The 26,409-nt window shown below is 47.8% G+C and overlaps 3 protein-coding genes across 6 annotated transcripts; 1 reads left to right on the forward strand and 2 right to left on the reverse strand.

The window, feature by feature from the left end:
* Positions 1 to 4,069, forward strand: TCEANC2 (transcription elongation factor A N-terminal and central domain containing 2; the record flags this gene model as incomplete). Its single annotated transcript, XM_010716295.2, has 4 exons — positions 1 to 93; positions 209 to 350; positions 871 to 1,064; positions 2,855 to 4,069. Coding segments are annotated over 4 exons (618 nt in total), but the record flags the coding sequence as incomplete, so codon positions are not given.
* A 3,283-nt stretch (positions 4,070 to 7,352) lies between these two features.
* CDCP2 (CUB domain containing protein 2) lies at positions 7,353 to 12,127 on the reverse strand. The gene is given in 5 exon segments (XM_031554908.1): positions 7,353 to 8,200; positions 8,730 to 8,908; positions 10,240 to 10,593; positions 10,909 to 11,247; positions 11,329 to 12,127. Coding segments are annotated over 5 exon segments (1,692 nt in total). The 5' UTR covers positions 11,834 to 12,127; the 3' UTR covers positions 7,353 to 7,885.
* Positions 12,128 to 17,132: 5,005 nt separating this feature from the next.
* On the reverse strand, positions 17,133 to 26,361 carry LOC100543837 (NADH-cytochrome b5 reductase-like). Of its 4 annotated transcripts, XM_031554905.1 has the most exons (5): positions 26,094 to 26,361; positions 24,644 to 24,731; positions 21,417 to 21,521; positions 19,794 to 19,997; positions 17,133 to 18,165 (listed from the first exon to the last, which is right to left on the reverse strand). In XM_031554905.1, the coding sequence occupies exons 3-5, from the start codon at positions 21,501 to 21,503 to the stop codon at positions 17,962 to 17,964; spliced, it is 495 nt and encodes a 164-aa protein (XP_031410765.1). In that variant the 5' UTR covers positions 21,504 to 21,521; positions 24,644 to 24,731; positions 26,094 to 26,361; the 3' UTR covers positions 17,133 to 17,961. The 4 variants fall into 4 exon arrangements, with proteins under 4 accessions (XP_031410765.1, XP_031410767.1, XP_031410766.1 ...); XM_031554907.1 differs by lacking the exon at positions 24,644 to 24,731; XM_031554906.1 differs by lacking the exon at positions 24,644 to 24,731 and having other exon boundaries at positions 25,919 to 26,361.
* Between the last annotated feature and the right edge of the window lie 48 nt (positions 26,362 to 26,409).

A 26,409-nucleotide genomic window follows, 5' to 3' on the forward strand; every position in this document is an offset into this window, starting at 1 on the left:
TTCGTGGTGCGCCGGGCCCGCTCACCGCAGAGCCCCCGCCGGGTCCGGTCGGAACCCCGCGCCTACCGGCAGGCTACGCTCGAGTCCCTGAAGGCGAGTCCCTGTGCTGCGCGCGCCGGTTCACGTAGCCTACGGCGCGTCGGTAGCGGCCCCGTTAGCTGTGGGGAAGCTTCGTTCATAAGAATATTTCCTATTGGCTTTTTTCCAGAGGGTGGTCGTGGTGGAAGACATAAAACGCTGGAAGGCGATGCTCGAACTCCCCGGGCAGCCTAAAGAAAACCTGTTGGAAGCCTTGGGGGAACTGAAGAAGAAAATACCTTCCAAGGAAGTGTTACTGTCCACAAAAATAGGTACCGCACTCCCGGCCCGGCTTCTTCCCCGTGCCCGAGCGCCTCGGGCTGCCGGGGTGGCAGAAGCCGCACAGCGCCACCTGGTGGCCAATGGCGCTACCGGGCGGGGAGCGGCGCGCTGGGTGCGCTCCCAAAGGAATCTGTTCGCTCAGCAGGTCCGTGTGCAGTGCGGGAGCTCTGCGTCCTCCTTAAAAAGGTTTCCAATTTTAAAAAAAAAAAAAAAAAAAGGACAGCTGTAGGCCAATTTTACAAGCTTTCACTAGACCCAGTATGTCTCTACACTTTGGCGCCTTGAGAAAATAGTTTTCACATGTTTAGCTCCATTCCTTGCTAATTTCTCCAGCAAAATCCCTGTAGGAGTCCAGGAGTGCGAAGTTGAGGCTTCATTCTGAGTAATTTTATACGTACGTTTGTGCCAATGCTCTGACATTGCCTGAATTAAAGATGCGTCTGGCTGCCGAGCACCAATGTATGTTTTGTCCACCTACCAAAACTGTGTGACTTGTTGCCTTTTTTTCAGGTCACACTGTGAACAGGATGCGCAAACATTCCGATCATGATGTGGCCAGCCTTGCCAAAGATGTTTACATGGAATGGAGAACTTTCATCAAACACCACTCAAATAGGCCTTCAATAGAAGTCAAGAGTGATCCCAAGACTGAGGCTTTCAGAAAGAACGCACGGAAGCTGCTTTGTGAAGCCCTGGATCTAGAGGTAGTGTTCATGGAACATGTTAGACAAGCCATAGTTGGCCATAGTTACCCTAAAACTAGTCCTAGCTGCAAAGTAGGGACAAAAGTTCCTGTTTTCAGCGATGTATCTCCCCGTTTATCAGTAGCTTTGTGTTAAAGGTAGTTTTGTGGGAGTTTTTCTGTTATTAAACAAGTAAACATGCTAATTGTACATTGTACATGTGATCTCATTTACCTCACCAGCCAATAGAGTAGCTGTGTATGTACTGTGGTTGGGTTGGATAAGAGAAGGAGGAAGTCAGCAGAACATAAAGTTTTGACTATTAGTTGCCAGCAGTTAAAGCAACACTGGGACCTTTTGGGCATTTCATATTTAAGTAATTAAACATTTGTAAATTGAAATCTATTGCAAAAACATAGAGGCAAGTTTGACAGTATATAAAATGGCAATAATTACTAGATCCCTCTGGTGTCTTTAAGTAAATGAACAGAGTTTTGCTGTGGGGCTGAAAAACTAGCTTGCTTGGTCTATGAAACACTGTAATAATTATCCCTTTAATTTATTCATTAGTTATCCTTTAAACAGAAAGAAAAGTGATAAGCACTCAAGAATTTCACAGCTATGTGTTTGCCGGCTATGAGAACAACCTCTCCAACTTCCCGTCCATCTGGGCTGGGGCAGAGCAAAAAGGTCATTTAGTGTGAGGGTGCTTTGGGATGATGATGTGAGGAGCTCGCTGTTGGGTCAAGCACAGCAATAAGGCTGGTGGTCAAGTCTGAGCCTAGGAGACGTGAAGGCTACAAAGCCACCCTCAAACAGGGGGTATTGGGTAAGGTAGGACAAGGCAGAACTAATTCTGAAGAGGACTTACCTGAAAGTATGGCAAGGAAATCTACCCTTGTGGCTTGCAGCTGCCATTGCATCTACAAGTAGAGCTTGTATCTGTAGGATTTTCTAGTTTTAGAGGTAGGGAAGCACAGAGGTTGGGCAAGTGGAAAGCAAGCTGATTGGAAGGGGAGAATGGGACTGAATGGATACAACAGGGCTTTCCAGCAGAGGGATAATTTAGTTTTGGGTAGCAAAAAGAGAGTGAAAGTGGTGGGCAAAGGACTTGGAGGAGTACTGGTTGACACACTGGAATCTCCCGTATGAGAAGCGTGGGAGATTCCCTGTCACAAAAAGCAGAAGTGAAATTAAAACCATTTCTTGATGGGCAGGCTGTTTTTTTTTCCTAAGCTCTTCTAAATTACAGGTTTTGGCACATGTTGAAGCAATAACTACGTAATTAACATTTAGTAAATCCCTTTCTGCATTCTTAATTATACCTCCTTTTACACACACAGAGCCTGCATCTCCCTTTATAGCACCAAGCAGAGTTGCCAAGTGTTTGGCATGTCTTATAGTCGCTATTGGAATTGAGTTTAAAATAGCATCCGAGGTGCCTTATATCAACAGGATCAAAAAGTGAGCTTCACAGAGACAGCACAACACACAGAGCACATCATAGCTTCTAATTGTGGTTCCACTTGGAACCCAAAGCGAGTTGCAGATTAGTTTCCTGTCGCGATGGCAAAGCACTGCCACCCAGCTGGACGTGTGAATGTGTTCCCTGCTAGTGACCATGCTGCCTTGCTCCTTAATTGCTAGGATAGAATTAAATTGTTCTTCCTGTTGCACTTGTGATGAGAAGTAGATTTCCTTGAATCTGCACTGATTAATGAAGAAACACCGAAAAGCACCAAAGTCCAATTTCAATCAGTTGGTCTCCTTATTAAATGCAAAGATCTAATTTTATACTTTGCTGTTTTCAGATTGATCACCCACTGGCTGAAAATATTGAGCGAGAAGCTTTTCATCTCTCTTCACGTCTCATTAGCGCGCCGTATCGCAGAATGGTGCGAGCTCTTGTCTTCTCATTAAAGCACAAACCTGAAATCCGAGCAGAAGTCAAGGCTGGCACGCTCACCGTCCCTGCGTTTGTACAGAGCCATAAAAAGTGAGGTGTCGTGCTCGATGCCGAGCGAGAACTTCATGTGCCTGCGTCTCTGTGGAACTGGGAACCCTTTCTGTCACAAGGGGATTGCCGAAGTGCTGACAGTGTGACTCACTTGGCTGAGGACAAGAACTTCTAGTGATGGAAGTGGTGCTTTAAATCTGTGTGGGGTTGCTGCACGAAAAGTTTCTTCTGCTCTGCTGTGTATTTTCCTGGTCTAAAGCCACCCTCTCTCACTGACCTCTTTCTGTTTTCAGTTTGTCATACCTCAGTTCAGCTCCATCTCTGATGTGGATCTTCAGGTGTAATTAGCTGACTGGCATAAAGGATCATCTCTGGTGGGAAATAGTGGAAAATCAGGGTGATTGTTTCATGGGAGGAGGTTCCTAACGGATAACTGCAAACCCTCATTGATCCTAAATCAGCCAAGTCTGCTGCTGCTGAGCCCTGTTTAGCCAAGCCAGGTGATTTCCCCTGCATCCACAGTGGGATGGAAAACGAGTTTTGATGATTTTGTTGTGGATGCCCCCTTCCTGAAGGCATTCAAGGCCAGGCTGGATGTGGCTCTGGGCAGTCTGGTCATAGCAGGGGGTTGAAGCTAGATGATCATTGTGGTCTTGTTCAACCCAGGCCATTCTGTGATTGTTTTCTATCCATCCTTTCATAGTCTCAGTCATCCTGCAGTGGTGGGCATTTTCTGAAACCCTGGGGTGACAACCGAAATGCCCTAGGGTAAAGGTGCTATCTAATACCTCTGCTTAATGAGCAGCTCGTTCTGACTTCCCTACCTCATGTATGTGGTGCTTATTCTTAGTGTAACATTAAAAAAGAAACCCCACCTTGAAATGAATTTTTTAAATACAGTTACGTTGTGAGGAAAACATTCCACATCCAGGCTTTTTTTCTCTGTAAAGAGCATGTTTCAGAATGATGGTGTAAATAGATTTAAGTAACAAACTATTGTTTGAATTGCTGCTAGTTATTAAAACTTGGAAACCTTGCCTTTCATATTCTGGTTTCTTTAGTGACACAAGTCATCTTGTTCTCTCTGTGTTATTATTAAGGCTGTGTGACAGGCACAGTCTTTTTCTAGTGGTGTAGAATAAAGTGCTCTCTGTTCTCTGTGCATGTACAAGGCGCTGGTCACAATCCATTTTCTGAGTTAACGGGGTTGAAAGAGTCAAGAGCTGGGATGAGTGAAACCTGCTTGTTCACAGGCATGGGAACTGAGGGTAATGCACCGTAAGGAGGTGCGCTTTGATCAGTCGTGGTCAACGCTGACCTCAGGGGAGTCCCTTAAGAACAAATAACGTGGTGTGAAAATGATGCAGTAGTTGGTATTCAGATCTTCATCTTAAAACAGGACTGGGTGTCGGTAACTGGGTCTGCTAAATACTCCTTTGGACACTGCAGCACCCAAAGCATGGGTAGGTGTGCTGGAGACAAACTGGCAGATGTGAGTGGTGGCTGAGGATAATACATCAGTAAATACCTGACACTTGATGACCAGTTTGGAGCAAGAGATGTGAAAACCCTCAATTTTTTACAAATAATCAGATCCATTTCCCACTTAGCTTCAGGCTGTAATTGAATTCACCCACCTTGGACTGTCACAAAAGGAGTTCGGGATCAATGAGTGTCTTAGGCTTTGTTTCCAGAGCTGCAATGGCAGTACCTGCCACATAGAGGAAAGAGATGTGGATGCTTACCAGATGCTGTCCATAGTAGTGCTGTAAAATTTGAAAACAAGGTCACATAGACATGAACAGGGCTCTACATGGCCAACTCTTCTGGGTGACTTTATCTACATCTCTCTTGGCCCCCGACACCTTTCTTTTCTGAATGCACTTTAGGGAGAAGCAGTTGTTGTTCCATCTATTTTGGATGCCTTTCAGCTCTTTGAAGCACACATTGCAGAGAAGATATTTTTTGGCCTCATTCTCAGTACATGCTGAGTATTTCTCTTTTGGGAATTAACTCCAGGAGTGCAGAGTTACTGCAGTAAACTCATATAAATTTGGTCTATTTTATGGCTAATACTTTCACAACTATTTTTCTAAGGGACCCAAGCATAGCTCTGGGTCCAGCTCTTGCAGGGTGATGTTAAAGCTGCAGGGACACGTGGGATGAAGATTCACTGAGCAGGGGAATTGGGAAAGCTCCCCAAGGGCTGGGCTGGGAAGCTGTAGCACAGCGGGAAGCACAGACAACAGGGGAATGGTTTAAGGACTTCTGAAGAGCAAACCCACAGGTTTGGGAGGCAGCAGTGAAGGAAAGCTTCACAGTGCTGCAAATTGCTGGGGCGAAAGAAGAAGGGAGCAGGCAAGACCCTTCTCTTCCTTCCTGAAAAAGAGAGTGCAGTGCCTCGGCATTGCTCGTCTTTTAAGAGGCTCTTCAAAGGTTTCTCCACAAAGAACCCAAACTTTTAGATCTCTCTCTCACTGTGATCTGAATGCTTTGCTGAGCAGGCCCTGGAAGAAGAGATGCTGAGACAAGGAGCAGCCCCAGATGCCCTCTCACAGCCCCCAGGGCCCCAACTGCTCCTGGGGGATGCAGAATCACAGTCCCAGTGTTGCACCAACCTTCCTCTGCAGTACTGCCAGGGTGGCAGACCCAATGCTTGGCTTACAGAACCAAAAAGGAGCTGTGAGGACCCAGCCAGGTGGCTCCTGAACACCCAGCACCAGGATTCAGGGGAAACTGAGGCACAGAGGAGCTCAGGCATCCTGAGGGATGTCACCAGGGGAAGGGCATGCCAGGGTTATACTGCAATTAGCACTGCTCTAAATTCTTCTTCTGGCAGTTTGCTGGGCAACATCTATGTCCCTGTCAATTAGACTAGATTACAGGATAATCCTTGCTAATTATATATTATTATACACCAAGCAGTTATCTCCCTATAAAAGGTGCCCCTATCATGGACAGGCACTCTTCCCGCAGCACAGCCTGCCCAAACAGCAGGATTGCTTTTGTGCAGCCACTGGTTTGCCTATATTGAAATTTTCACACTGTGACATCAATGGAGGGAGGAGGAGGAGGATGCCTCAAGCCCAGACCTCCCAAACCCACCACAGTGCTGGCTTTGGGACAGAGCTCCTCCCACAGCCAGGGCCCAGGAGATGCTTGGATAGGGCTGCGAGCAACACAGATTTGGAGTGATCCTTAAGGCAACGCCATCCTTTGAACGTAGCAGCTTCCCATGTTCCCCAACTGCCCTGTTTCATCTCTGCACACCCAAACCCCAGGAGCACGGGGAGGATGACCTCACTGTCCTCTGGGCTGCGACGACCGGGAAATGGGAGAGATGGCTGCTTAAAATAAGCTGGGAAACAACAGCTCCCCGTAAACGCTGTCCTTGCATTTTTAATCGCCCATATGCTGGATCCATTATGCTTCCCCAGCTGGCGGGGCTGGTGGCTGCTGCCTGCTCAGCTGTGCTCCATCGGGTACCTGCAGGGTGGTAAAGGGGTGGCAGTGGGCTGCAGGATGTGCAGGGAGCACAGATTAGAGGAGCAGAGCTGCCTCACTCCAGGCATTATTTGAGAGAGAAAAAAAAGAAGAGTTAAAGCAGCTCAGAGCCAGGCTTCATGGCCTCTGAGTGGGACATGACCTTGCTGGGGCCGCAGTGTACAAACCCTGAACATGTCCCGTTTGGGAACACCTGCATCTGCCCCGCCTTTGAGGAGCATTTCCTCTAACAAGCACCTCATCCTTGAGGCAGACTGCTTTCAGCCACGGGATGTGCTGGAGAGAGAAGAAAACAGCCGGAAGGAGTCACTGAAGCAGTGGGGTCTGCACTCAGTCCACTGATGGAATAAGCTCAGTGCTGAATATGGCATCCCAGGGGGGGTCATGCACATTTCTCTGGACAGCAGTGCCAGAGCCTCAACCCCTCTCAGTGAAGAGATGAACACAACATTCTTATCAGAATTAACTTGCAAGAGCAGTACAGTTCCAGCCCCCAGTTACACCTCTCCTTTCTCCTGCCAGCCCTCTCTGTATAGCTCATGTACTGCACTGCATCACTTGTTGCAGTGATGAGCAAACCCCCAGCATCACCATCACCCTCACAGCTCGGTGAGCACGGCATGCACAGAACCCCATTGATGGGAAAGGTTGCCTGAGGCCAGGAGGGTGGCAGAAAGCCCAGCACCCAGGTGGCTTCAAGGGACTTTTGTCCACCTGGAAAGCACTGCATGGTGACCTGCAGCATCCCATGGACAGGGAGGTGTTCCAGAACCATGGGGATGTGGCACTGAGGGACATGGGCAGCGGGCATGGTGGGGTGGGTTGGATCTCAAAGGTCTTTTCCAGCCCTAATGATCCTCTGAGATATGGTGTAAGGGCATCTAGAAACACCACCCAAAAGCACCCACATGTGTTGTACCCATCACCACACACCAAAGGGAGATGCTGATGTCTGCAGTACGGATCCACGGCACCCACACCAGTACAGATGGGGAACATGGAGAAGGTTTGTTACAAATATTGCTATATTTGGGGGTAATTGCTATGTTCAGGAATTCAGCAGTTGACAGGATTACTTCCAGCCATCAGCAAACAGCGCTACTTTCCCGAAAGTAGAGGCAACAGAGGGAAAACAAATTGAAGCAGGTGTGGGAATAGTTACAGAGCATAAGAAGTGCATTCCTGAGCCAAATGGACAGATTGAGAGACAGAGGAAAACTGATGGGAAGGAAAATGGCTGCCTACCACCCAGATCTCAGGCGTGGGGATGAGGTGGAGGTTGGGCTCAGGCTTTGTTTCACCATCTCCATTTCAGCAGCTGTGTTAGCACTAAACTTGGGGCAAGGGTGGTTTTGGGGGCCACGTTTCCAACCTAAGTTTGCTACAGCAGCACAAGCCCAACCACAGCAATGACCATAAGCAGCCCAGCCAAAATGCAGATGCTGATGAAGACGATGTCACTGGTGTCCTGGCTCTTGGTTTCGTGGGCATCCATCGCTCCCACCCCTCTCTGCTGCACATCCACCATATTTTCTGCCTGGCTCAGCCTGTGTGGGTCGGGGCCAGCAATGAGGGACACGGAGGCTTCCTTCCTCTTGGGCTCACACTGCACCTCGTACTGGTGGATGTCCTCCTGGTCACCCACCGAGAAGTCGATGTAGAGCGTGCTGACGATGATGGATGTGTTGTTTCGTCTCTGCAAGACAAGGCTTGAGGCTCCTCAGGGCTCATCTCCACAGGCTTGTGGAGACAGCTCTGAGCATCCAGCTGAAAGCAAAGCAGCCCAGCAACTACGGGAGGATGGGAAAGAGGCCAGCAACTCCTCCCCATAGCTGGTGTGACCAACATGATGTCATGGAATCAGAGAATCATTAAGATTGAGAAAGACCTCCAAGATCACCCAGTCCAACCCCAACCTCTCCCCATCAACCATATCCCTCAGTGCCACATCAGTTCTGGAACACCTCCAGGGACGATGACTCAACCATTCCCTGGGCAGCCTGGGCCAGTGCATCACTGCTCTTGCTGAGAATTTTTTCCCTGTATCCAACCTGAACCCCACCCCCAGCGCAACTTGAGGCCGTCCATCACCTCTCACCTTACTAGCAGTTAGCTGGGAGAAGAGACTGACCCCAGCTCACTATAACCACCTTTCAGAGAGCTGTAGGAAGAGAGGTCAGCCCACTGCCCAGCTTGCTTTGCAGGAAGGTTTGCCAAATCCTTACCTGAGACTCAGTGCCACATGTGTCAAACCGGGTGTGTATCCTGAAGTGTGAACCGACCACTTGAGCCACACAGGAGGGCATCCCCAAGTACACCTTGTTCCTCTGCAGCTGGGCCAGGGCCTGCGTGGGGATCTGGATGTGGAAGTCTGTCCGCGTGCAGCTGATATTCATGGGTACGACTGTCAGGACCAAAAAGGAGACACGGGCGAGCTGTCACCACTGCCACCTTTCGTGCTTGCTGTCCCCATGACACACACAGCTGGTGGTGGTGGGGACAGCAGGGACTCCGGCCTCATGGCTGTTATGCACCGTGCCACAGCCACGGCTTGGGGACTGATGTGACAAGTTGTGTTTTCAGGGGGAAAAAAGAGAGCTGTTTGATACAGCAGTGGTTTAGCCCTGCCTTGCACTGGGTCTGCATACTGTGGGCTCCCGGGCAGTGGACAAACCCTATCTCTTTGAGCAGAAAGCAATGGATGCAGGAAGGAATCAGGGAGGAAAAAATGCCCCTCTCCTTTGAAATTCATCCTCCCTGAGCTCAAACCAAGCACTTGGACAGTAATGAATTATTGAATTATTCCAACTCTCTCTGAATCTCGGCCTTACGAAACTGGTAAGATGCAATAAAATCAATATGAAAAAACAGTGTCAGTTTGCTACACTTAGTGCATTATAAAAGCCATTAGAAGATTTACCAAATAACTAAAGTGCATTAGATGAAGAAGAGGAGGAGAAAATGGATCCTCTCTCCTTGCATGGAGGCTGTCATTCCAATGTCCATAAATCACACACATCCTGCCCAAGTCACCTCGTGGGCCCAGACAGAAGGAAAATATCTGCAGGAATGAAGACTTACGAAAACTGAGATGCCTCTCTCTCATGTTTCTGTGGTCCTGGGAATGACACATAGCCTACTGGGGGCCTGGTACAAGCCTTACCCCCCCCCCCCGGCCTGTAAAGGCTTAGGATATAGCTCCATCCCCTCTCACTGCCATTGCTACATTCTCCAAAATCCCTTCTGCTGCTCTCCCTATGACGTATGAATCTGCTGCCGAGGGATTAAAGCTCCTGCACCCAGCTCAGCTGCTGCAGCTCCAGTGCTGCAATACCAGCAGCTCTGCAGGCAGGGTGCTGGGCTGGGCTGCACACAGATGCTGCAGCTGCTCCTGCATTCCATAGACCCCAGGCTCATCCTATGCTGAGCGCAGGCATGAATTATGCCCAATACATGGGTCAGCTCAGACGTAATTATCTTGAAATACAGCAAATGTGGCACTGAGGTGTGATGGCACCAACACAAAATGGCTGAGTTAGGGAAAGTGGTTTTGATGCAAGAGAGGGTACCCAAATGCCTGGCCACCTCTCCTCGGACTTTCATCCCTTTGTTCCCATTCACTGCAGGGGAGTTGGACTAGATGACCTTTAAAGGTCCCTTCCAACTCAAACAATTCTATGATTCAGCAAAAAATCCCATGGTTCTTACACTCACTGGGATGAGTGGATGCCTTACCTCCAACATAGGCAAGGGAGAAGCCCCGCTTGGCCGTGCTGCGGTCTGTGTGGAGCACCAGCAGCAACTGATGGCTGCGGGAGATGACAGGCACTGGGCTCTCCCTCCCACACCATGTCCCCAGCAGGGAGGCGTTCTCAGCTCCACCATCAAAGGCATCCAGGCGGTCGTAGTCACAGCCACTGGTCAGGCTGCTCCGAGCCTCCAGCTCCAGGTCCAAGAAGAAGACTTTGATCCGGTAGCCTGGGGGTAGCTGGATGCTCCACTGACACTGGAGGTTGTTGGGGTAGAAGTTGGGGTACTGAGGACTGGAGAAATTTCCCTTGATGGTGGTGTAGACTTCCTGGCACTCACCTGCTTAGGGAAAAAGCAGAGAGGGGGTAGGAAAGGATAACTGAAGTCTCCTGGCTGATGAGTGCTCATCCATTTTGTTGCTAAAGCTTGATCTGCTCTCTCTCTCTTAGTGTCTGGCCAATGTTCACCCAAAAGTTTTAGGGAACAGCAGCATCTGAGGGTGCCAAGGCCACGGGCATAGAACATCCCAAGTTGGAAGGGACCCATGAGGATTACAGAACCCAATTCCTGGCTCTGCACCGAACCACCCAAACCCTACATCTGAGAGCAACACCCCATCTCCACACCCCTCCCACCATCCCCCAAACTTTGCACCTGAATAGAAACGGGCCTTGAAGCCCCTGCCCACAATGTTGAAGTCTGATTTGAAGAGGATGAAGAGGTGTTGGGTAGAGGAGATGATGCGGGGCGGGCGGGTGCTACCGCAGTAGCGACCCAGGTGGGGGGCAGCAGCAGTGGGGCCATCGAAAAGAGCCACATAGTCGAAGCCACAGCCTTGGCCGCCCTCTACTTGGAAGTCAGCAAAGATCAGGGTGAGGGGGCCATCAGTCGCCCTGATGCTCCAGCGGCACTCTGCGTCATTGGGGTAGCTCTCGGGGTACCGCGGGCTGGCGATCTCCCCAGACAGCCCCGTCAGTTGCCCACCACATGCATCTGCAAGGAGGTACGGCCATCGAGGTCAGTGAATGGATGGGCACAGATGGACACCCTCGTGGCCACCCCCTTCCCCATTACCTTTGTGGTAGGTGGCAGCAAAGCCACGCTTGGCCACATGCCGGTCAGAGCTGAAGACCACAGCCATGACGTGCCAGGCAGAAGCAAAAGGTGGTGGGGCACTGCGGCCACAAAAGGTGCCCAGAAGGTTGCCCTGGTCCCGGGATGCCCCATTGTAGACTTGGAGATAATCGTAAGCGCAGGCAGCGTGGTACTCCAGCTCAAAGTGGCTGAAGGAGAGCAGGACAGAGGAGCCCTCGGCCACCACGATCAGCCAGGTGCACTCCGTCTCGTAGGGGTACGGCCCCGGGAAATTGGGGCTGGAGAAGTTGCCAGAGGGTGCTGAGAGCACCCCGCCACATTTGATGCCTGATGAAGGAAAGGGGTGGGAGGCAGATGTGATGAATCCCTTCTAGGACACGCCTAAAAAGATGGTGGGCAGTGGGACTGGACTATACGGGAGGCACAGCACCAGCTCCAACCCACCACAGCTCCATCCTAACACCAAGTGCTGCCAAAATACCATCCAGACCTAGAAAAGGTGTCTAGGGAGACCTGCAGTACATGTGTCCTCCCCACTGCCATTTTTCCCTCCGTGTAACTTCCTCCTCCACCCCCCTGCAGCCCTGCTGAATGGTGGGCTCCCACACTTGACCATTTCCATAAGTTCATCCCACTGGTCCACCTACAGCTCAGTGGCAGTATCTATTTCTTGCTGGGAAAAAGTAAAGAGTAAGTTTTAAGAGAGCAGTGGTTACATCCTGGCTGGTCTTCAGCCAGGAATATACTTTCCTTTTCCCAAAAGCTGCGGGGGGGGGGGAAATCCAGCACCTGCAGGTAAGGCAGCATGGCTAAGACAGCCCTACGCTGAGACCTGCACCAGGAGGCAGCTGCAGCATCCTGCCCCACAGAGCCTCTGGACAGGAGGTGCTCCTCAGCTCCCCGATTACAGAGGCTCTAAAGACAGATGTTAAATGTAGGGTTAGCCCATGGGCAGCCCATCCCTTCAGCTTTTTGACATCTGCTCAAAACATTCCCTGCGTACGAAGGTGGTATTGGTGAATTGAGGCTAGGAGATATAGGGATGAAGGGTTCAATATGCTTCACAATGAGTTGTGCATGTAGGAATTGATTTTCTAATGAAACCTTTATACGTGAGACATGGTTATAATGAAATAAGGCAGGGAGGGAGCCAGGACTGGGCGCATACGCTGCACAGCGGGCACAGACATCACATGTGGGAGGGGAGCAGGCTCTGTGTAGCCTATGGGGAACAAGTGCTTGGTTCCCAAACATGGCTGCATGCTCACTGCCATCAATCTGGGTCAAGTATGTGCAAATCAATACTCAGCTATTGCATACTACTGTCCATTATGCTTGTCAGCGTGGTGACCCAGCAAGGGAGGAAGTCGAGGACGTGCACAGTGCTGCACTGTGAGCAGATCTGGTGTGCATGTGTGCACGAGCAGCAACGCTGGTGGATCTCTGCGCCTCGCTAATTACCAGCGATAGGCAATCAAGCCATACAGGACTGTGCTAAAAGCCTGGTGTTACTGGAATTCATATCCTAGAGGAATCCTGCAGGAGGGGTGGGTCACTAAAGATGGGGTGCCTGGGCTGCTCTGCATTTTGGGGAAGGATATTGCCAGTTGGCTGAAACAACTGGCTGAGCTGTCCCACCCCAATGCCACGGAGTACTGTGGCCCATGCCCAGGGTCACATTGTACAGATAACATGTGGGTTTTGTCACACACAGCAAGCTGCACATACATACATACAAACACACACATATATACTGGTGTGTATGCACGTATATATGTATGTAGAACTCCAGAAGTTAACAAACCCTTCAACAAAGTGCTATAACCACAAGGCAATGCCTACCTACCACCTAAAATAAGCGTGACCGAGGACTCACCACCCCACGTACCTGCACACCCAGTGCTGCAGATCCATCCCCAACCCCCGCTATGCACAGAACCTTACCTCCACTCGGGGCCACCCTGAGCACCGTGCAGAACAGGGCCAGAACCAGCATGCAGCCCACTGCCCTGCGCCCCATCCTGCTGTCACCACCACCCGAGCATCTCTCTGGAGCTGTCTGTCCAGGAGGGAAAAAATAAATACGGGGAGAAATAAATAAAAAGCAGGAGGGCTACAGAATTAATAGTGGAATGAATAATTCATCGCTTGTTTGAATTAAGAGCAGCAAGCAACTTGATCTATTCCTCCCTTCCTTCACTCGGTTTTAATGATCTGGATCAAATGTCCCAAGGATTTACACTATAGCAGATACCTTGTCAATACACTATATTTAGAAGAGATATTAATGCTTCAGATATGGTGTATAATGGCAGTAAGTCTGGGCTGACAATATGCCCTTAAGGGGCTATGAAAATAATTTAGTTCGCCAGGCAAGACAGCAAACCAAAATAGGAATTTCAGGCTCACCACAGAAAAGTACCTCAGGAATTAACGTGATTTATACTGTAGCACAAGCCAACTGTTGATAAAAGCTGGAGACACCGTCAGCATCCCAGCATTGGGCTTCTCGCTGCCTAACAGCACAGTGCCTTCACAGCCCATGCTGCACACAGCCACAGAGGCCTGGCAAAATAAAGCCAGGCGTGGAGAAACCTCTGCTTGAAAAAGGCACCTTCCAGGTGGTGGGGAAAGAAGCAGCCGGTGTCTCCAAATCTCAGCCGTAGAGATGAGTTGCGTTTATTAATTAAGCAATGAGGATCGATGCCTGAGACATTTCCTGTGGATTAATGATGGGCTGGGAGGAGCCGTTGGCCCGAGGTGCTGCTAAGGACCATTAACGCCAACTGGCCATTAATTCCCAGGAAATGCTCCATGCCAAGGTCATTAAGTGCCTGTATTTACGTATGGGTAATAACAGTAATGTTTGGCTGGGCTCTCTGCCCCTGCCCAGCCTCACTGGAGCCGTGCGGAGCTGGTTGGCACCAGACACACATCCCACTGATGGCACGTCCACCTCCTTGGAGCTCAATTAGCTGGTGCCAAATGAGCTGGGATAGAAAGGACCTGTCCCCACACCGTATCAAGGTGTCATCAGGACCCCAGCCCAGGACAATTCTCCTGCCTCAGAAAGCCCCCAGATCCACCAAGAAGCTCTGCGGCTTATCCAGCAGTCACACCAGGCTTCCTCCACCATCATCCTCAGCACACTGACACTTACGTGACCACTCTTCTCCATCCCTCCAGCTGCGCTCTGTGTCAGCAGTACCCCTGGGAGATGGGGAGCACACGGGGGCCAGGGCTGTGCAGCACACCAGCTGTGACCCCATCCTGGGGAAAGGCATCCATCAGCCTCGGGCACATTCACCCGCTCCTGACCTGGGGATGGCAATTCCCCGGCCAGGCCCGAGCCCAGGCAACGCCATCAGTCAGCAGAGCAGAGGGGATGGGGGGGGGGAGGATGAGAACAGCAGTAATGCTGATGAGAAGCTAGGCAGCCCTTCACAAATGGCTCTGGGTCAGCCCTGAGCGCTGAGGCTCAGGCCAGAGACATCATGGGGTGATGATTTTTTATTTTTATTTTTTTTGAGGCTGCTGTATCAGGGCTCCCTGAACTCCTTGGTGGAAAGATCTATAAATCATGAGTCAAAAAGGCATTTGATCCATTTAAGCAGAAAGGATGTGCTTAGGACTGCGAGTCGTCAAGAGGAGATCAAAGTTTTAAACACGGTCCCCCAGGAAGAAGAGGAATTATTTAGGCAGGGAATAATGAGATGAAATTAAGAAGGTATTTGGGCTCCCCACGAGGAAGAGAGGAAGCAAAGCTCCTCTCCCTGGCACAGCACTGCAGGGGTTTCATGGGGGACTCAGTGTCCCTGCGACCCTCGCTGGGGTGGCCAAAGCAGCCGAGCACCCCAGCAGACAGGCAGCAGCCTGCCTTCTGCTTGGGGTGGGGAAGGACCTCCCAGAGCCCCCCATCCCACTGCTGCCCAGCAGTGCCCTCTGCAATGGGCTGTCCCCATGGGCCAGGAAGAGGGACCCGCGGCACATGACATCCAGCATGAAAAATGACAAAAGGACGGTGGGGAAGGGGGAGGGAAGGGAAAGAAGGGCAGAAAATGCAGAACAAAGCGCCGAGGGCTGTTTAAAGGCTCCTTTGAGTTCATCACGCCAAGGACACGGTCTCCCCTATGGAGAATTTCTCACAGCCCCCATCCCCTCCGGCACAGCAAATCGGGCTGTCGGCTGCATGTCGTCTCCTCCCGCTGCCCCGCAGGCTGCCTTTGCAGGATTGCAACCCGCAGCACTCACAGCTTGCTCTGTCTCTCACCACCCTCCCTTTTAGCCACGAACAAAGACAGGAGGCTTCGCGGCAGAATGGCCGGACCAGCTGGGTAGGGTTTAACCATCGTGGCCCATATGTGCTGAAATACCCAGACATATTGGGGTTGAGCTTAAAGGAACAGTCCCAGTTTTTGCTTGAAAACGCGTTGCTTTTCCAAAGCAAGCATGAAGTTTTACCTCAGGCCTTTGCTAAAAGGCTTTGTGGGTTTTTAGCAGTATCTCCAAAAGGCAGGATGCTTAAAGCAAGAGGTATATAAATATGGTTTTCAGAGTACGTAACATCAGAGGAAAATATTTCCTGTATTCCCAGCTAGGAACAAAATAGTGAGAGCAACTAGAGAAGGCAGCTCTTTATTTCATCAGCCCTACGCTGCATAGAAGCACCTCCACTACAGTGTGGGTTATGGTGGCTAAAACAGTTTGGATAGGCATGAGAGTTTGCTTTGGACCTAACGTGGGCAACATCACTGCACCCACCTGCAGTAAAAGCCAGAACTCTACTCTAGGCTACGAGAACAGCCCTTGATCTGATGAAGTTAGCTTAAAAGCTGCATCCATACTGGATGGAGTCCAGGCATCTGGTAACTGGAGACAAACCTTATGTCAGCAAGGGGAACCCATGCCATCTAAGACTATGTCATGCACTGTAAACACACACCTTTGTGCAATTGCAAAGAACTTCTTGTGGTTTAGTTGCAACCGTGGCAGACTGCGTCTGCAGGGTCCAAGCTCACAGCTCTGACCCTGATCCATGCACATCCCGAGCTTAGATCCAGCTCTGTTACAGATCCCAGTCTCACAGGAAAAAGTAAGAGTTCTCCCATACCCAAGTGGTACAGTTAACAGTATATTTACTCACCAAACACGCACGTATTATTATGAGCCAGGAAAAGGTGCCTGAGCCTCACTGCAGCAGTGGAGGAGTCAAAAACATGGTCAAGATGATCATCCTTCACGTGATCTCACCATCAGTTCACTCCTGGAGGAAAGGCAAAGCTAAAACAGCAGATACAGTGCAATCAGTTGGTGTCTGCAGGACCTCAGGTACCCACACAGCTTCCCAACGTGAAGCAGAGCCATCCTTTTGAGCAGCTCTCGAGGTATGTGCCCCCTTGTGCAAGGAGTATTATTTCAAACAGATGAAAAATAGACAGGAGTGATGATGCATCATCATCTGCCACAGCCATGGAAACCCGGTGAAATCCCAGCATGGGATGAACAAGGAATGAATGGCAAAACAGAAAGGTGTGCCAAAAGGGTATATGTCCAGGTGCAGCTAGTAAACACTGTGGTCTAAGAGGTAAAAGAGTGGAGAGAGGATAACTGAGATTAAAGGCAGAAGCACTGTGCACTAAAAGGAAGGGACTGGAGTGCCCTGCTGTGCTCTGTAGGGCAATATCCCAGCAAAGCCCAGTGAAGCTTTCACTCTTCACATGTTTTTCTTACATGCTCAGGACGCTTTCTCTCTGTGAGTATCCTATGACAAAAAGAAACAGCTGTTTATTTGACAGTAACTTCAATTTAATGAACCTGGACTCTTACACAACACTTAGGGGACACAGAAAGCAGACAACCATCTTTCCTGATGGATAGCAGCTACACTGATGCTTCCCCACAGACTTTTAGGACATTTTCCTCCTCCCTCCAGACAGCATTGCAAGGGTTAAGGTTCAGCACAGACAATACAAATCCTCCTTGAGCACCACACACAATTCCACCCTCACATATAGGTGGTCTTTTTTTTTTTTGGTACATGACTGAAAAGGCTCTTTTCACAGAGCAGCACCTCCATCCCCATATCAATGTATTAGAGGGCAACTGAGGCACAGGGAGGCTGAAGAGACCTGCCTGGCATCACCCAGCAAGATAACAACACTGAAATGAACCCCACAGACACCAGAGGGTCACGCAGTGCTCTGCTGTTCCCTTGGCCTCTTTATCTTCTCCCAAGCATTAAATCTCTCCAGGGTACAACCAATGGGGCACAATCAAAGCAAGACATTGGTCTTCATATTACAGCAGAGGTGTACACTTGGATGCTTCTTAATATCCTTGAAAGGTGTCTCTCAAAATTCCATGTAAAGACTTCCACTAAAAAGACTACACTGATCTTTGAGGTATGGGTGATTGTAACAGCCACTCTGGAAGGTCACCTGATCTTTAAAACGCTCAAGATTGAGAATCATACTGGAAAATATATTTAATCCAAAGGCCTATGAAACTATAGGCATAAGGATCTGAGTCTTTTGCTCCAAATCAGTCATCTCAATGTCTTTGAACAGGATGTCCTAGTCTTGGCCTGACGCTCCTTAGTTCAGGAATACCTTGCTAGAAGACAAAACAGGAATCTTCTTCAACTCCTGCAGCTTTCAGATATCTGTTCATGTCTTCAGTGAATGCAGAAGATCCACAGATTAATACAAATGGCTTTCTTCGGCAGGAATTTATTATTGTCTTTATCAAGTCCTCATTTAGGCGACCAGTGTATGTGTTTTCCTGATAGCTCCAAGGAAGATTTTCCAGAGAAGTTTCCTGAAAAGGCAAAAAAGGACAGTAAAAAGGACAATCAATTGCTTACAGCTGAATCTCCCTCTTCCCCTCAGAGTACTGCAAGGGATGTTTTTCATCCTTGGGACTCCAACTGGCATAGCAATGATCCAAACCAAGACCTGTGCTCCTCTTGCAAAGGCCAGATAAAATACCTCCCTATCACTGGATCTGGCCACTGAGTCAAACAAAACTGAGTGTAACTACTGCCAAATAACACTGCAGGACCTACTCCTTTGGGAGCCACTACCCACCATGCCTTTTCGATTCCCAAGTCTTCAGTCCCAATTCTATTCCTCCCCACTGCCTTTTCCACTCCCCCAAGCCTCCTACAATTCCATCTCCCTTGCCAAAGCAACTGAAGAAAACCCTGCTCCAGACACAGCTCTGATCCCATGAGCAATGTTAGATCCCATGACATTAGATCTAACAGGACCCCCTACTGCTATTAATTAGAAGCAGAAGGTGTTTAGATCTGATAGTGACAGGCTGCAGAGCTAAATACTGGGACAGACACATAGAATCCTAAAAGGGAAGATGCACCACTCAGCACCGGAGTACAACAAGCCTGTTAAGAGAGGAGAGACATGTACGTAGGGCAGGCTGTGTTGACAGGGGTCAGAGAGGGTCAGATGGGTTTCTTGCTGCCCTTCACTGGGTTGAATTTCAAGAGCTTCTCAGGCTCTTGAGAAAGCACTGTCCTGAGAAGAGCATCTAAGCTATGTCACCAGATCACACACCTACAGAGCAGTTGAGGGGATGCCCAAGCACAAGTACTTTTCCTCTATAGCCAGACTCAACGTGCCAAGACCATATGTGGAACATAATGTATGAGGCAGATCCACCATGAGATACAAAAAATGATTCATCTGAGAAGCTAAAAATGCAATGGGATTCATTCCCTTAGCATAAATAATTCTTTCTGTATCTTCCCTGCAATGAATCCTCATTGCTGAGGGAAATAATTTTCATCTACCACATCTGTGCAGAACACAGGGAACTTTGGGACCAAATGAGAACGAAAAAGACCGCTGAAAACATAAGACCACTGAGAGGTATGCCCTCATCCTATGAATTTGGCACAGAAAATCATTTTACAGAGGGGGCCACAACTTCAGAAAGTTTAAAAATGGGTCAACTAGGGAAAAAAAATTGCTGGGAAGTTGGTGCTAACGTACTAGAATAAGAGAGGTGTAGCCACGAGCAACAAATGGAAGATAAGGACAGACTAAGGCACTGGTATTAGGAAAGCAGAAATAGTTTATTTGCTGTGAGGCTCCTAGAATAAAGCTTTCTTGGCATAAATGTTTTGGTGCAGCAACAGCTGTCTGAAGTGAAGGGGGAAATGATCAACAGTGAATATGAATCAGTGGGTTCTTCCTGACAGAAGAACTGCCAGTGGAGTTGAAGAGGGACAAGAAGAGAGAGTTGTTTCCCTAAAACTCTTCAGGCTGTTGGCAGCACAAGAAACCATTTAATAGATCGAAGAACAGCAGCAACTGGATCAACAATAGCCTTGATGGCTAGGAAAGAATTAGCACCAGACTGACAGAAAAGGTTCATCCAGCACATCAGAACAGTCACATAAATATACTTCATATTCATTCATTTACCTGGCTTAGGATGTAAAATATTCTGATGTTCCAGTATCGAGCCAGATCCTGGAGAAGAGGTTTCAAATAAATTTTTTCAAACGTACAAAAGCAGCCAACAAGAGTTACAAAGGTTTCATCCTCTTCATCATCCGTTATGGACTGGAGAATGGGAAGCATTGGTGCAAGACCAGTGCCAGAAGCCAGCATGAGGAGTTCTCCATGCTAACAAAGGAACAGAGAATTCTGAATTAACCATCAGGACTGGAAACAAAGGTGCTCATTGCCAGTTCCTCCTTGCTGCCATGCTGCTAAAGGGTCCCTAGAGAGAGGAAAACATCAGGACATGAACTGCTACATACAAGTCTTCAAATGTGTTTTTCTGTAAACCCCATCAAGGACTACAAATAGCACTTTCAAGATTTATATAATCAAACTTAATGAAACTGGATTATATCCAAATAGAAACATTTATCCTAACTTTAGTTGCAGTTCAACTGTACACTTTGCTGACCCATTGTTTGTTGTTTTCTTGCTGGAAAAGATAGCTATTTATTTTGGATGCTGCAAAACACAGTCCTGAAGGTGCACTGGAGGGAATTGTTTCTTCTTCCCCTTGATCCACACATCATCCTGGTGCATTATTCACTTCTATTAAAGACCTACCAGTGCAGCAGCCAGTGCTTCCCACCTGCAGCATGGAGATGTTCACTCATTTACCTGCACCAAAGGACTTCCACGATCAGGACAGTTCTTTATAGCAAGAAGTTCTAAAGATTGCTCAGGTACTCAGTAAACTACACGCACAAGGATCACCCTGGCAGTCCCTGAATGAGTCACTTCTAGGCAGGGCTGCAGTGTTTTGTCCCAGATGACCTGGAAGCTTTTAAGAACAGAAGTGAACAGTAGCCTCACACAGCAGGGAGGATATTACGGGAAGCAGAACACCACTGCTCTACATGGAGCTTGGCCAATGGGATTTTACAGCCCTACTTCTGTTGGATATTTAAAATAGATTAAAAAAAAAAAAGAGTAAGAAGGAAGGCTTTGGGATCTTAATGACCTATGTTTCAATTCTGCTTCTCGTTTGAAAGGTCAGAATTAAGTAACGAAATTAGCGTGCGTGAGAAGCCTTTCCCTGAAACTGGATCTGCCTTTCTTTGCAGAGAGCCTGGTATCAGTAGATGGGAATCAACATTTGCAGAGTGTCTGGGTGATGTGACACCTCACTGGAGCTGCTGCAGTTCAGGGAACACCCAGGAGAGGAAAAGATCAACACCTCTTTTTCACTTGTGCTCAGTCACAAAATACCAGCATTGCTCAAACAAGGCAAAAAACAATCCACACTCACTGCTGGGGCAGAATAAATTTCCTTTGTTAAACATCATGCAAGTGATGAACAGAGAGCCTTGCTAATTTTCCAGTCTCCCACCCACCTCCTTCTCCTCTTCCCTCTTACATATGCTGCAGTTCAATAAGGTGTACTTCCCCCAGTTGACTGCTAATGCTGCAGCACTGCACAATACCCAGGAAGTCCCTAAAATAATCATGAAAACAGTAATCAAATTGATGTCTTCCCTTTGGATTATTAAACAAAGCTAGCTGCCACGAGCTGAAACATCCTACGTCTCTTAGGAAACTAACCTTATTAGGTCGATATGGGAACCCTCCAAATGGCCCACGCCAAAAGGCCGTGTCCCCTTCTTTCCAAGTCTTTATGTATTGTGACATTAGCCCAGCTTCATAGCACTAATAAAAAACATTGCACAAAAGAAAGGAATAATTATACTCTGTTGGAAACTTTCCCAGCTTAAAGTCAATTATAAAGTTATCTACATTTAAACAAGAGGGGGCAAAAAAAAAAAACACAACACACATTTCATGCATTTAAAAAGAAAGAAAGATCGTTCTATTTGAAAAATAATTCAAAGTTATACCCAAAACAAAGACATTTAAATTAAATCATATTGGATTCATTCCAGCTTGACTATAATGTAAACACAACCCACTCCTATGCAGTCTGAATTTCCAAAACTGGAAAAAGCTTATCAAAGTTCTTGCTTACAAAGCACGCAGAGAAGAGCGCCGTGAATGCAAAGCACAGCCTGAGCCTTCAAGCATTCTCCAAACCTCAGGGTGTGGGATCTGTAAATGCCCTCTGGGCACTGATAGTTACATAAACACTGCATAGCCCTTCCTTTGTTTCAGTCTCTCCGATGCTGTGTTGATACAATTAGTGACCCAACCAGAGGCTTCTCATTTATAAAACTGTTTTCAGAACAGATCATCTGGATGCCTTTGTGTTTTCACAAAAATATGTTAACTGGGGCTTCACAGAAGGAAAACATTAGTCAAAAAATGCTTTACTTTCCACTGGGCACAAAAAAATCCCCATCATTTTGGCTTTTCCTCATAGGAACGCTAACCTCACTTGTGACTGATAAGAAAGGGTGAGTGAGAAGAGAAGAGAATCATTGAATGGTTTGGGTTGGAGGGGATCTTAAAGCCTACACAGTCCCAACCCATGCTCCAGACTGGTTGCCACTCACTAGATCAGGCTGCCCAGAGTCCCACCCATGCCAGCCTTAAAGGTCCCATCCAAGCAGCCTTATTGCTGCACGCAACGTGCCATAGGCATATACATGTCCTACTTGATGTTGACAAGAAAGACTACATGCAAAAGAACTGTCAATAACTATGGGAACTGCTCAGAGAACAACAGCTGGCCCATCCTGCAGAAGCCTAACAGCTATGGCAGACAACTGGCCTTGCACAGAAGCGATGCCACTGATAAGCTTGAGGAAAAGCAACGCAGCCAGAGGTCAAAAGATGGAATGCAGTATGTGTCTTCAAAGCCTTCAGCCCACATAACTGAGAGAAGGGTATATGGGGGTATTTTCTGCACTGGACAAAAATCCAGCTTCACACCCCAGTGCCTGGACCAGCCACCAAGCAGCACTGCAGGCAAACAGAACTGATGAACTGTGCACAGAGAAGCTAAGGAGAAGAGTGAGCGAGTGTGTGTCTGTGCTTGCAAGCTTGTTAGCTAACAAAGAGCACAGATACTCCTCCCTTGCAACAAGCTCACTTGAATAAGATATCCTGGCTATTAACATCTATTAGCACCGGTTGTTACATTGAAGACAAACACATCACATGCACACATCCAGATTCTGCCCTGCTGTCAGAAACATTTCATGCTCAGAGGGCTCTGGACAGGTACTGAATCTCATGCAAAGAGCGTTGCATCAAAGGAACAGTATTTGATCCCTACCTTCTTTACCTGCATATGGAAATCTGAGACAAGAGGAGAAAAGTCAACCCCTCTTTATGACCCACTCCCAGTGGACCATGGTAATGGTAACTAAAGCAATCCTCCTTTCTCCAAAATTATTTCTGAAAATCGGAGCAAGAAGTGATTGAGTGGGCTTAAAATGAATTTTTCTAAATAGAAAAAAAATAATTATCTCCTGGGGGGAAACTTCTACACCCAGTTTTACATGGAGAGAAACCCTAACATTATAAAATCACTCAAAAAGAGGGTTATGCTCTGTAAATGGCAACTCCTTCGCTCTTAACTGCAGTATCACAAATGCAATGCTGTAATAACAGGAGACAGAAGGGTTTGAACAGTGCTTGGATTGCATAGTAATAATAATAATATAGTACTTTCCAAAATTGCTTGAATAGTGTGAAATATACCACAACCTACAGAGTGAGTTATAAAAATGGCTGCTTTGCACTGGGTGTTACCAATCTCTTTTGTCACTGCCAGAGAGTAACTACAGCTCCCTTTGGGATGAAAGGTTCTATATAAAGGAAAGGTGTCATTACAATCATTACTATTATTATTGAAATGCAAAACCTGTGAGTAGTAAGCAAGTATACATGAAATTTCACAGTCATCCTGTGAATGTATCCTATTAATACAACTCAAATGCAACATTTCTCTCCCCTGCCACACACTAATTGTCACAAGAATGGTGAAACGACCCTCCCACAGGTATCTTATACAAGCTATACACATTTCTAAAGAACAGGGCAAACATTCAAACATACAATACATAACAGACCTCCAGAATATGAAATCCTGGAAGACTGGCAGGGGACAAACGGTCATTTCCTGGCAGCCACCTGGGACACCCAGCATTCTGTGTTTCACACCTATACTGAAGCCTGCATCTGCCCCCTGAGGAATCATTACTGACAAACACACACGTATCAGAAAAACATTTTCACTTTGGTATTCTCCACACAAACTAATTACGCATTTGTAGGAGCCCTGAAGGCTATATTCAGAAATATTTCCAGCCAAGTTCTTATATAACGTCCTTTTGAATTCCACCAGCTCATCCAAACTGGGGCTGTCACCACACACACACTGATTTATTTTTTTTTAACCAAAAATAAAAGCTTTTTATGAGGAGTGTCCTTAATGCAAAAATAATGAGTGGGGGAAAGCAACAGCTGGGCAAAGGCTTCCCAAAATTCAATGGTTCCACTGGACTGGCTACTGGGTATGACTTCAAGAATAGATTGAAAAGGCAAAACGAAATCAGGGACACGGAATGGGCGTCTCTTCCCACAGTGGCAACTGCAAGGCTTCTGAGAGGCCTTAATGTTGAGTAGAGATTGTGCTGTGAAGCACTTGTTTGTGTGTCACCTTCCTCTACTTCCAGCTTCATGGAGGAAAAAAAAAAAGCAGCAATTTTTTTATCAGCAAAGCACAACTGCTTCAAAACAACAGAGAAACAGTCCACGAGGGATTTGACAGAGTCTCCCTTGAAGTGCTGACAGTGTGCTTGGTTCCTAAAAGAAAACACAGCTCCCAGCACCTCAGACTCTAATCTATATTGTATAGACTGACTTACTTTTATTAGAACTTCAAAGTAACCTTCTGCATTCCCTGGGCTAATGGGAGTGTAGGCTCGCTGGACCTCCAAACCGTTCACCACTCCTCTGAGAAAAGAAATATAGGAAACCACTGTAACTTGTGTCATTGACAGATATTACCAACACTTCTGCTTTCTCTCTCTGGGGAGATCAGGCAACGCCAAGGGAGGCAGCAGAACCCCTTCTCAGTGGCTCAGCCTGTGCACAGATGCAAAATGCTCCCCTGTGAGAGGTAAAAATCCACGGGGGACACAGCTTATGATGCATCTATTGTTTTCCTGCTGGTGGCCCCAGCTGTATCCCACATTCAGCTCTTGCATGCACTCCTGGAAGGAGGCTTGGGAAAGAGTGACAGAGGGGAGAAAAAATAGTCTCTTGTGTGCTACTCCTTTTGTTCTGGGATGTACCTTTATTTTTGTGTTTGGACAGCATCTGACAATTAAATAATGAAAGTTGGGGCACAGCCTTAAGTGTGTTAAAACTCTTGTCTATATTCGCTGTATTTTCCTGCAAGCCTTCTCTTTCCATTGAATATATCCACACCGCTTTTCACTACTGACTACAGTAACTGACTCAAGTGGCCAAAGCTTTTCCTCTGCTGCACTGCACGAGAGGGCTGAAGGGAAAGCAGCCAGCCAGCTGTGTACATCAGCTGTTAACACACGAGTAACGTCAACAGATACAGATCAATGGCATCGTAACATGACTTCTGCTTTCTGGCAATGATCACCACAGATGGCAGGGAGAGAAACTTTTCCCAGGTGGCCCCTTTCTGGTGAGCCATTAACTGCACAGGAGGGTTGTTTTCCTGGAAATCAGTTAGAAAATGCCCAGACAACATAAGTAACACCATGTATGCTGAGTTACTCCAAGATACAGAGTCTAAAATACCCAACTTCGAATTGAGCACAGCTCATTGTCCTCCCTGCAACACACAGCAATAAGCCATCTATTGTAACACCTATTCTTTGACTCTTTCTTTCTGCAATTTATTATTATTTTTAAAATCAGACCCAGTTCTTTCTGACCCACCAACACAAGGATAATGCCGAAGAAAAGAAAAAAAAAAACAGAGCTTTGCAATGACTTTTGCCATAAAATTAGCAGAGCTAACGAGCTCACAGGGCCTTTCATCTGTATTATTGCACACCTATGGAATTATGATTTGCCTGGCGTGAAGGCTTTGTCTATGGACAAAAAGCTATGACGGGGTTACATAATGCGGGCTGTTTAAGCAGCACAGAGAACAATACCTTAACACGATGTGCTGTCCCAAACCCAATCGCAGGCTGCCATTCCCTGGTAATTCAAACCTGTACTGGTAGGTGTCCTCTGTTAGCTGCTGCACCGAGCTTATGCTGAATGCAGTAAATGCATCCGGATTGAGCTCTGAATTACTACTCTGCAAGAACAACAATAAATAATTACTCGGTCAGACGGCCGCCTTTGTTATTTCATTTCTCTCTGGAAGCCAATTTAGAGCTGAGGACTTCAGCTCCATAAGCGCAGGCACGGAACGCGAGGCCGGCGCGGACGTCAGCTCTCGGTTACACGGCACGGCTCCGGCCCCACCACACCTCCGTTACACGGCACGGTTCGCAGCGCTGCCTGCGGGCGCAACGAAGCCGCGCTGACCTCCCCCTGTTTCTCCACGAGGAGGTTTTTGTCTCGCGCTGCTCTGGCCCGCTCCCATCGCTCCAGTTCCTTCTGGTACACGTCGTAGACGCACGGCTCGCAGCCGCCG

Source organism: Meleagris gallopavo, chromosome 10 (genome assembly GCF_000146605.3).
Source record: "Meleagris gallopavo isolate NT-WF06-2002-E0010 breed Aviagen turkey brand Nicholas breeding stock chromosome 10, Turkey_5.1, whole genome shotgun sequence".
NCBI lineage: Eukaryota > Metazoa > Chordata > Aves > Galliformes > Phasianidae > Meleagris > Meleagris gallopavo.